This window comes from Puntigrus tetrazona, chromosome 9 (genome assembly GCF_018831695.1).
Source record: "Puntigrus tetrazona isolate hp1 chromosome 9, ASM1883169v1, whole genome shotgun sequence".
Taxonomy (NCBI): domain Eukaryota; kingdom Metazoa; phylum Chordata; class Actinopteri; order Cypriniformes; family Cyprinidae; genus Puntigrus; species Puntigrus tetrazona.
The window spans coordinates 10058980-10074193 of record NC_056707.1 but is presented as its reverse complement, the minus strand read 5'-3'; the positions used below and the strand labels follow the sequence as shown (position 1 = coordinate 10074193).

General features: G+C 36.3%; 1 protein-coding gene across 1 annotated transcript; it reads left to right on the top strand.

Annotated features, from left to right (window-relative positions):
- The first annotated feature begins 3308 nt into the window (after nt 1-3308).
- gja5a (gap junction protein, alpha 5a) lies at nt 3309-13876 on the top strand. Its single transcript, XM_043248260.1, has 2 exons — nt 3309-3579; nt 11389-13876. The coding sequence occupies exon 2, from the start codon at nt 11404-11406 to the stop codon at nt 12607-12609; it is 1206 nt and encodes a 401-aa protein (XP_043104195.1). The 5' UTR covers nt 3309-3579; nt 11389-11403; the 3' UTR covers nt 12610-13876.
- Nucleotides 13877-15214: the final 1338 nt, after the last annotated feature.

Sequence of the window (15214 nt, the reverse complement as noted above, 5' to 3'; positions counted from 1 at the left end):
CTTCAGTTTCAGTCAGTGATTGGTGGGTGTTAGCAATTGGAACAAAGCACGATCTATGTCATGTGCTCGTGTAACCCATTTTAATGATGCTCACAGAAACTCTCCAGACATCAGTACGACGTGCAACAGTTATCATCAGTCTGCTGATGGCAATGAGGATTTGCTTAGTGACGCACCACAGCATAGATACAAACAGAATCCAACAAATTTATTAGGTCTTAAATTTCTGACTTTCGACATTGTGAATTTAAGAAACATAAGGTATTTCAGACTAAATCAGCATTCATAATACAATACATATTATTTATTATTTACATATCACATTAGTTATCAAAATAAATAAGAATCCATTCTTCAGTGTGACACGATCATCTAGAGATCATTCAAATTTGCTTATTTCTTGTTTAAGAAACTATTATTTATGTTGGTAAAGCTGTTTATTAGTTTTATGGAAACTCAATTTTTTTTGTTTATTTGAAAAAGAAATAAAGTTAGTTATACAAATACAAATAGCTAGTTCACTGTATTTTTCACTGATTTCCTCACAGCTTTAAAATGCTTTTTTATACTGAAACAACTTTGGGATGAATCTCAAACAAACATTAAACATGCCCAAACAGAATTATTTAAAAAAAAGAGAGAGAGCGCCAAGGATGCCTTCAATGCCCTGTTTAAATCCCAGAGCAACCTCTCATCTCTTGACTAGAAACTAGAAACTAGAAAAATTAATCCTGGTTTTATGTGTGTGAAGAGAGAGAAACAGCCAAAATCAACAACTAAACTCGTGCAGCTTCAAGGGACTCTACACGATCCCAGCTGAGGAATAAGGGTCTTATCTAGTAAAATGATCTGCCTTGCATTTTTGGTTAAACAAGAGCCCTTTGAAGTATTTAACTGCAGTTTGAACCTTCAACCCATTGGCTCCCACCAAAGAACACTATATCGAGAAAACCCTGAATGTTCTCCTCAAAAACATATTTTACGTAATTATGAAATGTTCTTTTGAACTGAAGAATGACATTGGGGTGAGTAAATTATCAGGTTTTTTTTATTCTAGATGTGAATTAATCCTTTAAATGACACAAAGTCATCATCAGCCCTTAATAACCTTTGGTGTCACTTATACCAAATTAGCAGCATTGTGCGCATTGATGTATATATATATATATATATATATATATATATATATATATATATATATATATACGCACACACAAACACAGACCCAGCAGCAAGGAGTTCTCAAATATAAAGGATTCCCACAACACACACATACACACAGACATGAGCATGCACACAAACACACACAGACCCTTGAGCAAGGAGGAACAAAACCTAAAAGATTGCCATTATATAAAGCTGACATACATCTTCCGGCTCTCAGCTGATGAGCAGCAGAAGCAATGAAAGAGAAGTGAAGAGAGAGAGAGAGAGATGTTATAGCTCAAGCTTCTCTTTAAATTAGTGAAGTTGGTTAAATCCTCACTAGGATACAGTAGCCTACCAAGACTGTGTGAAGGAGAGAGAGAAGGACACCTGGATGAAGAAGAGAAAGGGATCATGTAATCAGGTACAACATTTTTATATTCTATATATGCTGATACAATCATTGATGGTACATTGAATTCTGATGCATGATATTGTTAAGCTCATGGAGAAAAACTACTACACCTGTGCATTTTGTGTATATAATGTGGGTGGATGTAAGGATGCTGTGGGGATTGTCAAAGTGTAACTCAATGTCCATTTTGTGAGTTAGGCAGTGTTGCCAAATTGGATAGATGATTTCCAGTCCAAAAGCTCACAAAAACCCGCCCACTCCAACAAAAAACCTTAACTGTCAAAATAATTTGATTTAATTTGTCAATCAAGGTTGATAAGAGCCATCTTTAAATCATTAAAATGAAATAATGACAACAAAATACAATGAATAGAACAGCTAATGTAATTTGATCATTTTTGAACTTTGCAAAAGGCAGGATAATATAAATATAAACAGATTTTGATTAAATCATTCAACTGTGCTCTGATTTCGTAGTTTCAGTGGTATTTATACCTCTCCCTAAACAGGTGTACTTCACATTTTGAGAGTTAAAACACTCTCCCACTCTTTACCATGTAACTTTTATTTAGCCATTTTGGTCCTTATACAGATATACATTCAAAACCAGATCTGAGAAGCAACATCAACTTGAGTGTGTGTTCAGTAACGTCAAGATGACTGATTGGATGCAGGACATGGATACTTGGGCTTGTCTGTTCACCAATTAGTCTATACTATTTATATGTTTTTAAACTGCCAAACTGATCCCAAAAACAACCCATGTTTGTCTACTGGATTCAGGTGGCAAAAACATCTGCTTTAATTGTCATAATGGCCAACCTAGGCCTCTACCTACCTTTTAAAGCTCCAAAATCATCTACAACTCCAAAGAATTCACACACGATTCACTGCAGTCTTCCAGCTGAAAGGTCAACCAGTTGCAGTAAAACATAAATTTGACCCTTTCCCACACGTATTATGATTACAGACCCGATTATCAATCAGTAAATTCTTATTTCTGTAAGGTTCACACTTTTTTGATGTAGTAAACTTGCTCAGTAGCTCACCTCAGTATTGTGGAATGCTTTCGAATGAGTACAATAGAGTTATTTTTTTGTAAAGAAACATTTTTTACAACACGGAAATTATAAACTGTTCAAAATATCAAACAGTAAACACTGGTTATCTGGTTCAGATAAAATGTTCCTTATCTATTAAAAATCATTTTAATTTAATTTGAGTCGAACTAGTGTGCCTTTGCGTTCTATATAAAAACTGCACTACAATGCTATTTCATAAAGCAATTATGAATATATACACAAAGAAAAATGGAAAGAGAAAGAGAGAGAGAACTACTTGTTAAAATGGAGACCATAGCTTACGTGTGGAAGCGCATGTGTGGTGTAGATATGTTTGTATGGTAGTTGCATGAAAAGGTTTATTGATCAGGGCAGGGGGTAAAACTTCAAGCTTCAACAAACACATATAGTGACACAAGCATCACATCACCAACAAACAGCTTGAGAAGAAGCCATTGTGTTCTATTACAATCTGACTTCCTCTCTACACGGTGGTATTCTTCTCACCGAAATAGAGTGCCACCAAGTGCATTCTGAGGGGGGAGCGGGTGGCGTGGTGGAGATGGGGATGGGGGGCAACTAGAGAGAGAGGAGGGTGGGAAGGAGGAAGAGAGGGGGAGGAGGAAAAGGAAGAGTGGAGGGGGGTTTGAAACACTCCCTGAGATGGCCCAGTATTTCTCAGAGTGTCCCACACTTGTGCTCTATTCCCACAGTGGGACGGGCACAGGGGGTCTGTGCTTTATATGATCTCCAGAAATTTCTGGAGTGTTTTCTATAGAGATACGCTGCCATTTTTCTCCATTGCTCAGTATATCCCCACTGTCATACAGACACCAGAGCTGGGCTACATCTACAGGACCCCCGGGCCACAGAATAACAGCCCGCTCATTCATCTGAAGAGGACAAGACCACAGAAGACTCAACCAAAGACCGTCTCATAAGTCAGGCGTCAGACAGGTAATTCACTATTACTTTAATTGTTTAGGAGGTCTGTGGGAGTTTTTCTTTCCCCATTTCCTTCATTTTCTCATGTTTAATTTTTGATAAGTAGTGCAAAAGTTTGTCATTTTAAAAATAAACAACAGATGATTTGGTACTATTATTATTTATTTATTGTTATTTATTACTAATTGATGTGTTCATTTATATGTAAATATTCAATTATTTATGAAATAATTTTGAGGCACATTGTACAGTTCTGTATTTAAAAGAATTAAATCAGCCGATTTGGTAGTTAGTACTAAAGCCAAAGACGTCTACTTTAAGTATAAAGTGAATAAGATCACTTGTGCAAAGATTTGTGCAAGTTTCACTCACATAACTAGAAACAGTGGCCCCACTTAACCTATACTTACAAATGCTTTGATGTTCAATTAAATTTTTAAACCTAATTCCATTTTTGCTTTTGTTTCTTAATGCAGTAGCATTCATACGAGTGTGGCTTGAGTGTCCAAATACACTTTAAGAGTAAAGGGCAAAAAACCTGTATGTGATGTCAACTGGTGCCTGTCTTGATTAAGACATTGGCTGACCAGTACAGATGCTTTGACAGTGAAGAGAGAAACAGAACCGCCATGTAAGGAAACACATCACCCTGTTAGCAGCCTGACAGGCAGAGAAAGGATCGCCTTCATGACCCATGTGAGGGATCCCACCGGATGGCAGGTCTTTGTATAATGGGGTTCTGCATTGGGCCGAGTCACTTCATATGGCTAAACTCTGAGTCTCATCCTTGACCTCTACGTCCATTAAAATGCCCTGTGTCGGTCCTGGAATGCCTGGCTTAAACAGTTGTTCTGTCCTTTGTTTTGTTAAAGCATGCGTTTAGCGTCGGTATGCAAGTTTAAGTCCAGTAACACATTTAGCGTATACACATTTAGCCTTCAGCTGGAAATGATGATTGTTTTCTTTGTCCAGTAATAGTTCACATGATGCATGATGAATGAGGTACGCAGAGGCAGGTTATGATTGGTTGTAACGTTTACGTACTGCATTGATTCACAAAGAAAAATATACCAAATGTATGTATTTATACACCATACTAAAAAAACAGAAGCATGTTTAAATTAATATTCTATTAATTGTGTATACTTTCTCCTACCAGAAAAACAAATGTTTAAGGAAGTAACACATTATATTAATAGCCAGGGGTAAATACACATATTTGTGTTTATAATATATTAGTTTGTCTTGTTTACTAGGCTAAACTATTTAAAAGTTTTACAATTTAATGGGTTAGTACAATTTAATCAATTAAAAATAAAGAAAAAACAATATTACGAAATATTATTATAATCTAAAGTAACTGTTTTTAATATATTTTAAAATGTAATTTATTTCTGCAGCCATTATTCTTATCTTCAGAGTCACACAATCCTTCAGATATTCTTATTCAGAGTTTTAAATATTTATTATTATTATTATTATTATTATTATTAATGTTAAAAACATTTGTGCTGTTTTTTTCATGCTTCTATGATGAATAGTACATATTTGAGCTATAAACCTTTTTTCACCTTATAAATGTTTTACTCTTCTGAATAAAGCTATTCTGTTTTCAAAAATGATTTAAAAAATAGTTAACCGCAAACTTTTAAACTGTAAATTTATGCCAATAGCTTCATCCTTCATATATTCATATATGCAATTTTTATGATCCCTTTTATTTGAAAAAAAGATAAACATCATGCAGATACTGCAGAGGATAAACTTATAACTATATAAACCACAGTGTTTGTCTTTGTGTCTTGCCTAGTTTACGCTTCTGGTATATTGGGACAAAGATGTGACTACAGTCTGTAGTGTCGGGCTGATTCTGGTAGTCCCTGACATCAGGGTGAGGGGAAAGGGTTTAAATAAATATTTATTCAGAGTTAAGGGGTCGGTCTCCTGCGTGGGCATTGCAGAGCCTCTTATGGTGTGAGTATCAGTGTGCCCACAGCAACATGATCACTGTGACAAAAACCAGCATGCCATCACTTGCCAACAGTGCCTGGCACCTTTGTGAAGTGCTACTAGAATGTTTCAAAGGTGTTGTGGCAATGTTCCCAGCTTGTTAAACTGATGCAAATGGGAGTACAAGGCTGCATGTTATTCTAAGTTTATTTTTGTTATTGAATGTTTGACAGTGGCTTACAGTCATAAAGAACAGACGAAGAATCCTTGAGGGCTAAGGGAAGCTCTGATGATTCCTAACAAACAATTTAAAAGAAGCTCAAGAAGAGTTTCTCAGATCCTCATCCATAAGCGGCTTTTTACTAGAATGAAATCAAATTATTAAAGGCCAAGTCACTACTCATCTTGTGATTTAAACCCTGTTTATATTTTCTTGCTTTATATTTAAATTCCATAAATTCGGTATCTATTTAAAAGTTTACATAAATTATCATTACATTACGAATCTATTAAGCTATTAAAATCTAAAAAATAACTAAATACTAATAATAAATAAATTAATTAATATTAATCTAAAATTAAGCATACATTGGTTTTGTGTACTGAGGGGTAAACGTCCCTCAATTTAATGTTAACAATAGTGTATGAGAATATACATTAAAGGTCCTTTAGGGTCAGTTACCAATGTCAGCTCTTTCCGTTTACACGCAGAAAATCATATGAGAGCAGGTGAAAGTTCTTCCTGCTAGTCATTCATCTCACCAACCCTTGTATGTGTCCCATTGTTTGCTATCTTCAAGAAATACAGCAGTCTTTGACCTCTAATAATACCTCATGATAAGAGTTTGTGCGTTTTTATGATTTTGTGCATTAACCAGATGCAAAATAAGCAGCACAAATGAACTCTTATCATTCTTTCGCTCTGTTTGGGAAAGAAAACACCCTTGCACTTGTAGACCCTAAGAGACTTGTTTCCTTTAAAGTAGCAAGTCTGGAGGAAATCATATTGTTTGAAATTGCTTCCTAAGAGAAGAAGAAAAGGAAGATGGAAAAAAAAAGGAAAATGGAGTGACAGAATGAAAAAGAGAGAGCACACTGGCGACAGAGATCGCCCAGTCAGTGTGAATCAGACGGGTATTTCCGTCCTCATTTGTTGTTTTTTTTCTTTTTTGAATGTTTAAGATTCCGTTCCCACCGATGCCATTCCTAACAGCCTTTGCCAACATAACATACACACACGAGTTTATTGAGTCCCCTCAATGAATGGCACATCCAAAGCATCTTGTGTGAGACCGTGCCACTGCCACATAAAAACCTTTTTGGGACGGCATGCATAAGCAACATCATAACTGAACAAAAAAATGAACCAGGCTGCATGTTTGACAAATGTGCATGTTCTAATATAAAAGAAATTTGTGAAAAATGTTTAACTTTACATGCCAGCAGAAAGTATTATTCATAAAGCCTGTGCTTTGCTTCACATAGGGTCAAAGAGACAGTTCACCCAAAAATTCTCATTAATTACTCACCTCATGTACCACATACACTCTCGGAAATAAAAGTACAAAAGCTGTCACTGGGGCGGTAGCTTTACAAAAGGTACAAGTATGTATCTAAACAATCCATTTTGGTACCTTAACGTTATATATTAGCACTTAAAGTGTACATATTTGAACAAAAATTGTACCTTTTGAAAAGGTAACGCCCCGGTGACAGCTTTTGTACCTTTATTTCCGAGAGTATACAAGACCCAAAAAGTAAGGAAAGGCATTGTTAAAAAAGTGGTTGTGACATCAGTGGTTCAACCTAAATTTGATTAAACTGTTTTTGTTACTTTTACAGAAAGATTAGTAGGTCTATTAGTAAAATCTGTTGACTTTAGCCATTTTTGATGCATGATGTGCTAATGATGACCGTTCAAAATGGAGAAAAGGTACTTTGTAAATTTTTTCCTCCAACGTTTACAGGCCTGTAACTCAAAAAAGTATTAAAAGTATATATCTTAATGCCCTTTAAGAGTTTGGCTCTTAACAAACTTTTCTCATGGCATCTTAATTTTTAATGCACTATATGACCCAAACAATGAAACTCAACAATTTATTTTCTTCCATGTCCGTTTCTGCTGCGCATTCACACCAGTCATCAACACAATGCATACGCGTGCTGCTACTGATGTACAACCTGTGGCTTGTTTCCAAACGGAGGAAATCACACGCTTGTCAAATTCTGTCACAGAAGAGAAGTAACTGTTGAATAAAGTCCTTATGTTTATTTTCTTTGCACACAAAAAGCAATCTTGCAAAATTCCTAAAATTAAGGTTGAACCACATTCACATGGACTATTTTAATGATGTCCTTTTACTTTTAGTTTTTTACCATTAGTTTCCTTGCTGTCCATGAACGATCAGAATCGGGTTTCATTAAAAATATCTTAATTAGTGTTCCAAAAATGAATAAAGGTCAACATAAGGGTGAACTATCCCTTTAAGACAGCTAACTGAATTTCCTCTTTGCTTATGATCAATTTTCATTATGAGATTTGACAAATAGTAAGATTTAATTGTTCATTTAGCTGCTCACTGCCCTTTTCAGAATCGGACACGCTCAAGAAATTGATCAGGTCAAGAATACGTATACATTCGGGACAATTTTAAACTTCCGTAAATATATTTCCCAAAAGATAAAAGAAAAAGAACAAGATAGAAAAAATCTGTAAATTATATACATTAAAGTGAGTGCCCACTTGTAATCAGACATTTGGACTATTATACTTCTGCTCAAAAAATAGGATAGCTTCTCCTCAAACCTGTCTGTCCATATTTGGCCATTCTACAGGAGATTATCGAGAACGGTACTAGCAAAACAGGGTTTGGTACAGGATGGGTGTGAGCAGGCACAGACCCATACACACACACACACACACACTTTAAAAGATAACTCTCTAGTGAGGCTGCATTTGTGCTTCATGAAACCTGTGAGGTTTAGTGGATATTCGAGTGACAGCATCCTGTAAATAGCATTAAATCGAAAGCCCTTTCCGAGGCTACCTTAACTGGTGCTAAAGAAAACAACTGAAACAGGCACATTGAGACCCTAAGAAAAGGTGTGTGTGAGAGCAAAATATGCAAAACACACTCTCGCATTGTTTTTACTCCTTTTACGCTGTTGTATCAATTTCTTTTAAGAGATACGAACAAGACGCTTTAGGGATTGACTGGAATTTAGAGCGATTTATTCAAAGTGAGATTGACGTGGCTGGACTGGCATTTACGGAAACGAGGCAGTGCTCGCTGATGTTATTTTGGGAAGCAGAGCATCACTGGACTGTGTTAATGTTAATGTCAAAGATTAATACACCTGAGCTCATGTTTGACACCTTTTAGAGCAACAGAGAGGAAACTTGTCAAGGAGTTTATTCTGAGTATTTACTCCATTTAGGTAATATAGTATATACAATACTATAAAAAGCATTTCTTTAGCAAAGTTTTTGTGCTCCCGAAATGAAAAAACCTTTTTTTTTTATTAAATGTGCAAAATAGCTTAAGAAAACTTAAATATATATTAACATTTATTTCATATAGGTTATATATTAGTTTGGAACATGTACACTTTAAGTAGGAATATTGACCTTTCAGGTTCCAAAATAGACTTTTAGCTTTTCTGAGAGTGTACTTTTTTCCCTACATTTTTGCTACGTCACACAGATTTTGAATATCGCAAAGAAAGTTTACGTGTAAAAACTGGTCTGGTTTCTCAGCCTGTCTGAACATGGAACACTGACCCCGTCATCTTGTTTGATTTGTCTCTGTGTTGAAAAGTTCAGTTAGTTCATGCAGCATCCTAACAGCTTCATTATTCACCCAGAAACAAAAACAGAAGCACAACGGCTGGCACACGTGATGTAGCTGGCAGACATCTGTATTGTGGTAAAATGCTCACCCTATCTAGGCCTGGACAGGGTCATTCAGAGTGGCAGTTCTCAGGGCCCTTGGCATCACCTTGCCCTGATCTACCCTGCCAAGACCACTGTTCCCATCCTGCCCCAAAAAAATGGGGCAGGCCAGACTAAAATTAGAGCAGTGGTCCCCTCTCAGGCCCTACTGTAAATATACAATACTACATGACGCACGGTGTGTGAAATGTTTAAGTGGATCACAAGAACAGTCTAGATGCTGCGTCATTAACAGCAAGCACACTTTTTCACAAAAAAGGCTTGTAAATATATATATATATATATATATATATATATATATATATATATATATATATATATATATATATATATATATATATATATTTTTTTTTTTTTTTAATAAATAATAAGCTATATAATTCAAAAGAAAGACAAAAAAGCATATGGACACGTTTTGTCAAACGTGGACTGTGGATAATGCTCATGACTTTTAAAACTGAAGTTAAGACGCTTATATATAGGCTATATTCTAACATTGAACTACAATAATACAAAAAGTATGTCTTTTTCTTTTCCTTCTTTTAAGGTAGGCTATAATAACAATTCTAAGTTTGTAGATGTATTTAGTTCAATTACTCTTGTAGACACTTGTAGGCCCGTGAGGGAAGACTCCCTTTGACATAAAAAAAAAAAAAAGTATTGATTGAGGAATGGCGCATTATTATCTCTCCAGTTAACAACACAATGGCTTTATTTCAGTTAACTGAGCGTTATATTCGCGAGTCATAAGCAAAATACAACATTTTTCACTGAATTAAGAATTATAGTCAAATGTATAACTGTTATTATTCTAAAATATAACGCATTTTCTTTATAACGCATGCAGCCTACAAATGCGAGTGTGTTTGAGACACGGCCCGCATATAAAGCCAACAGAGCAGTGCCACCTGCAGACTAAACACTTAATAGACATCAGGAAACGAAGCCCTATTCCATCAAGCACGTCTACTCACATGCTTTCGAGGAACTCCATTCTCCACGCAGGAAAAACAAATCCCTGTCGTTCAGTCTCACTTGACTTGGTTTCAGATTCTTTTTTGATTTGGAATTCATCCATTCGGACTAAAACTACTCTCCACGTGATTAGAGCAGTAGGCTTGACGCGATACAAACTATTCTAAAAGCTGATTGGTCCGTATGCTTACCGCTCACTTTGATTAGTTATGAAATAGTTTTTTTTGTTGTTATTTATTTATTTTGTTTTGTTTTTTAGTGAATGGCAAATATAGGAGCAGCAAACTATGTTTAAACCGTTTTAATAAAAGAAAAAACTAAATACATTTACAATACAAAAATACAATATTATATAAAAATCTTTTTTGAAGGCAGGATTTAAAATAATATCACGCCTACTTGTATCTTCGTGCCTTTCCTTGTGTTATTTAAATGTCCATTCAGATTGGTCCATTTATACGTGCATGTACTACAGCGGGGTTTTTAACTGGTTACACACAAAATGTTTTTTGTTTTGTTTTTTTTTGATTGTCATACAATTTCTGAAACCTGACACTCAAACAACAAAACCATACACCAAATTTGCAAAACCACACGCTAATTCTTGGCCTTTAATTCAGTTAAATTTCATAAACTTTCTCTTTCACGACGCACAATTTACAATTGAATCGCAAAACTAAATTTTAACAGGGCTTAATATTATGGCAAAAGTGCTTTTGTGATATCTGTTTGTGATTTTTTAAATGCAGTGCTACATTTTGTACGAGATGTGAGTAATTTTTTAATTTTGTGTGTGCAATACTTGGATTTGTGTGTCGAGCATGTGCATAATAATAATAATAATTATAATTATTAATGGAGAACAAACCTCCCTTGTCATCATATAGCCTATTCAGTAGGTATACTAATACCAAAATTGTTTTTCCTTTTGTGCTCTCTCTTAGCATTGGCGTGGAGTGATGGGGGACTGGAGTCTCTTGGGTAATTTTCTGGAGGAGGTGCAGGAGCACTCCACATCAGTGGGGAAGGTGTGGTTGACCGTGCTCTTCATCTTCCGTATCCTGGTGCTGGGCACAGCGGCGGAGTCATCATGGGGCGACGAGCAGTCTGACTTCATGTGTGACACCCTACAACCCGGTTGCACCAACGTCTGTTACGACCGAGCTTTCCCCATTGCCCATATCCGCTACTGGGTGCTGCAGATCGTTTTCGTATCAACACCGTCCCTCATCTACATGGGCCATGCCATGCACACCGTCCGCATGGAGGAGAAGCGGAAACAGAGGGAGCAGGAGGAGAAGGGTGAGGAGGGCAAAGGAGAGAAGGAATATTTGGAACAGAAAGAAAGATCTGAAGATGAAAAAAAAAAGATCCGCCTAAAGGGGGCGCTGCTGCAGACGTACGTCCTGAGCATCGTGATCCGCTTGGTCATGGAAGTCACCTTCATTGTTATCCAGTACATGTTGTATGGAATATTCCTGAATGCTCTGTATCCTTGTGAAATGTCACCTTGTCCCAACCGTGTCAATTGTTACATGTCCCGTCCAACTGAGAAAAACGTCTTTATTGTGTTCATGCTGGTGGTGGCGGCCGTATCACTGCTTCTGAGCGTGCTAGAACTGTTCCACCTTGGATGGAAACAGTGCAAGCAATGCCTTCGAAAATATGCTGACAAACACGCCAACGATGTCAACATCAAAACCAACAAAACTGGTTCCATGGTCCAACACAGCAACACAAGTATTCCAATGGATCTGCCTGCGACGGCTCAGCCACGTCCCTCCCAAACCTGCACCCCACCCCCAGATTTCAACCAGTGCCTAGCATCAAGCCAAGGTCCAACATCACCCCCTCATCTTCATCACCACCATCTTCATCACATCCATCAATCCTGCCAACCCTTCACCGACCGCCTGGCCCACCAGCAGAACTCCGTCAACATGGCCACCGAGCGGCATCATCACAGCCACGATGATCTGGAGCCGGCTGTGGACTTCCTGCAGATGAGCTACCAGAGCCCCGAGGCTCGAGTCCCGGGTGAGATGACACCCAGCGCCCCCTCCACACCATCCTCCCAACCAGGCTGCTTCAGAGACAAGCGTCGGCTTAGCAAGACTAGTGGGACTAGTAGTAACCGAGTCAGACCAGGTGATCTGGCCGTGTAGGTTGGGTTACAGGGCTGTCCAAGAGATGAGAAGCTTGGAGTGTGAACTAGCCTTAGGATGAGAGATATGGATGTTAGAGGTGTGCATGCTTGTGTGTGTATGTGTGTGAGTATTCTTGAGTGCTGGTACTATATGGGATATTTCATTTATTTGGGATAGGAAAGGCATGAACAGCACGAATGGGAGGGTAATGGGAACGTGTAAGACAGAGAGAGAATCTGTATCAGAGCATTTAATATGGTTTCATTGAAACTGTTGTTGTAAGTGTATGTAGATTTTTATGGAGTGGATCAAATAATCCCGAATAAAAGGGTGTTGATGTATTTAGATGAATGGATGGATGGATGAATGAAAGATGAAAGGACTACTGAAATAACTTTGTAACATTTATAAGACAGTACTGGGTAGTTTTGCACACTGATAAGGTTCAAGGTTATAAGAAACATAGATTTGTTTTATTTTTTGCAACTCAAAACACTCCAATCAAACACTTTTTTGAGCCAAAAAGCAATAAAGCACTTAGTAAAGATCATTGCAAACAAAAAAAGCAATAAAAAATGTGTGAATGTGTGATGATTTTATTATGGTTTCTGAATTTTATTAGCAATAAATGACTACAGAATTTATCTGATTATGCTACAAAAGTACTACAATATGTGTAAAATAAATAACAGAATTCTATGAAATATCCTGATATACTTTATATTTTGATCTACCTACCACTGATGCAAATATGTGTTAATTATTAACACACAACTTATTTGTTACAGTAGTAGAGCTATAATAAGATATCAAAAGAGGAATTCTCAATTCAGTTTGATATTCAGTTGATATGGAAGACTCGGCAAAGGCAAAAAACAAAACAAAAAAAAAACATAAAACATACGTAGGTCAATTGAAAGTGCCTTGAAAACAGTAAATCAAACAGAAAAGATGGCAAGAGCAATCACAGCTTAAGAAAATATAATCATTTGATATAGCAATAACAATTGCATTAATAGTCTGAAAACAATTGTTTCTGTTAATGGTAAGCAGGGTTTGTATTTATCAAAGCATGCACTTTCAATGATGTCTGCTCAAATGTATGTTCACTAATGTCATCTTATCTCAAGTGTCAATGAAATTATCTGTCAGTGTTCCATTCAGAAAGATGATTTACTGTCACTGACCTTTCTAAACATTGTTTAGTCTTCTCACGTAGTAATCTCTAATTCTGTTTCCACACAGTCTCTCCTCTGATCTGTTTACAGCACACAATAAAAAATGTCCCAGCACTAATAAAGCATGAGCGACAATTTTGTGTTCTGCAAATTATAAAAGGAAAACATTTTTACACCATGCATAGGCTACATTATAGACATTATAGTTGAGCTTTATAGTGGCAGCTCTCGCCCATTGTCAGTTTATTGTAGCAACATTATTTAGGAATATACTTATTATTTGAAATATCATTTTACAGTAGGCTATATTCAGTTTGTGAAGCTGGCACAAAAGCTGAGGTCTCTTCACCCACACAAACCAAAATGTCATGCCTTAAATATCCCTGAAGTTTTCCACAGCGCATAGAAGCTGAATGAAATATAACAACAAGGAATGAACAAAATAAAGATTTCACTGACATATTACACACAGTGTGTCACAGACACAGAAACATGCTGCCAAATACTTTTATCTGAGTAGCTTACTTTAGAAATAAATAACAGTCATAGATAGTGACGATACCTCCATGCCAGCTTTGAGCAAAATGTGCAACCTGATAAATACATTAAATATGATAATAATATCATTAATATGTTTCTGGAATTTGTTTTTGTACTACAATAACTCTACTTGTTTATGTTACACTGAGGGGACTAAATGTCCCAAGGACAGTACAGGAACAGTAAAACCTGAGATTTTTTATATTGTGGGGGGTTGATGTGATTTTGCCAAGTAAGGCACGATCCTGGATCAACATTACTGTCCAAAAATATAGAATTATTCCAATCCCTACCACTAAAACTGACCCTACCCAAAATTTATTCCTAAAATCAGTGAGAAATTATAGATTTGGCACCCTAATCGTAAGCCTAAAAATGAAATTTGAAATGAAATATTGTTTCAGGATAAACAAGAATGTTGATTCAGGAAGATCTTGTACTTGGTGAAATCACGCTCACCATGTTTTCTCTTTTTTTTTCTGTTCTCTGATTTATTATCCTGGTGAATATAAAATGTAAAGTTAATACTTAAGTATATGCTATGAGAGAGTCAGAAAAACTATTGTGAAGCTGAAAGTACATTTAGCATGCAAGTGAAGATAATGCTTTTGAATGTGTCATGATGTTATATCATCACTTTTAGACAAAAAAAAGAATATAGAACTTTAGAATATAATGTAGAAAATGTTAAAATGTTAAATAGGCCTAGGTTCTTGTTCTGTAATAAATGTTGGAATTTTTGAAATTGCAGAAATTAGTCAGACCGAAAACAGCTCAGTTTATTGAAAAGAAATAATTACAACAACATTTAGAACATAATAAGAAATAAAAGTCTAGGGACTAGAGACTGTCTTACAAGAGACTGGAGACTGTCTTACAACTAAAATACTACAGAGCTACAGAAA

Excerpts from the sequence above, each read along its gene's own strand:
- gja5a (XM_043248260.1), top strand. The coding sequence starts at position 11,404 with ATGGGGGACTGGAGTCTCTTGGGTAATTTTCTGGAGGAGGTGCAGGAG.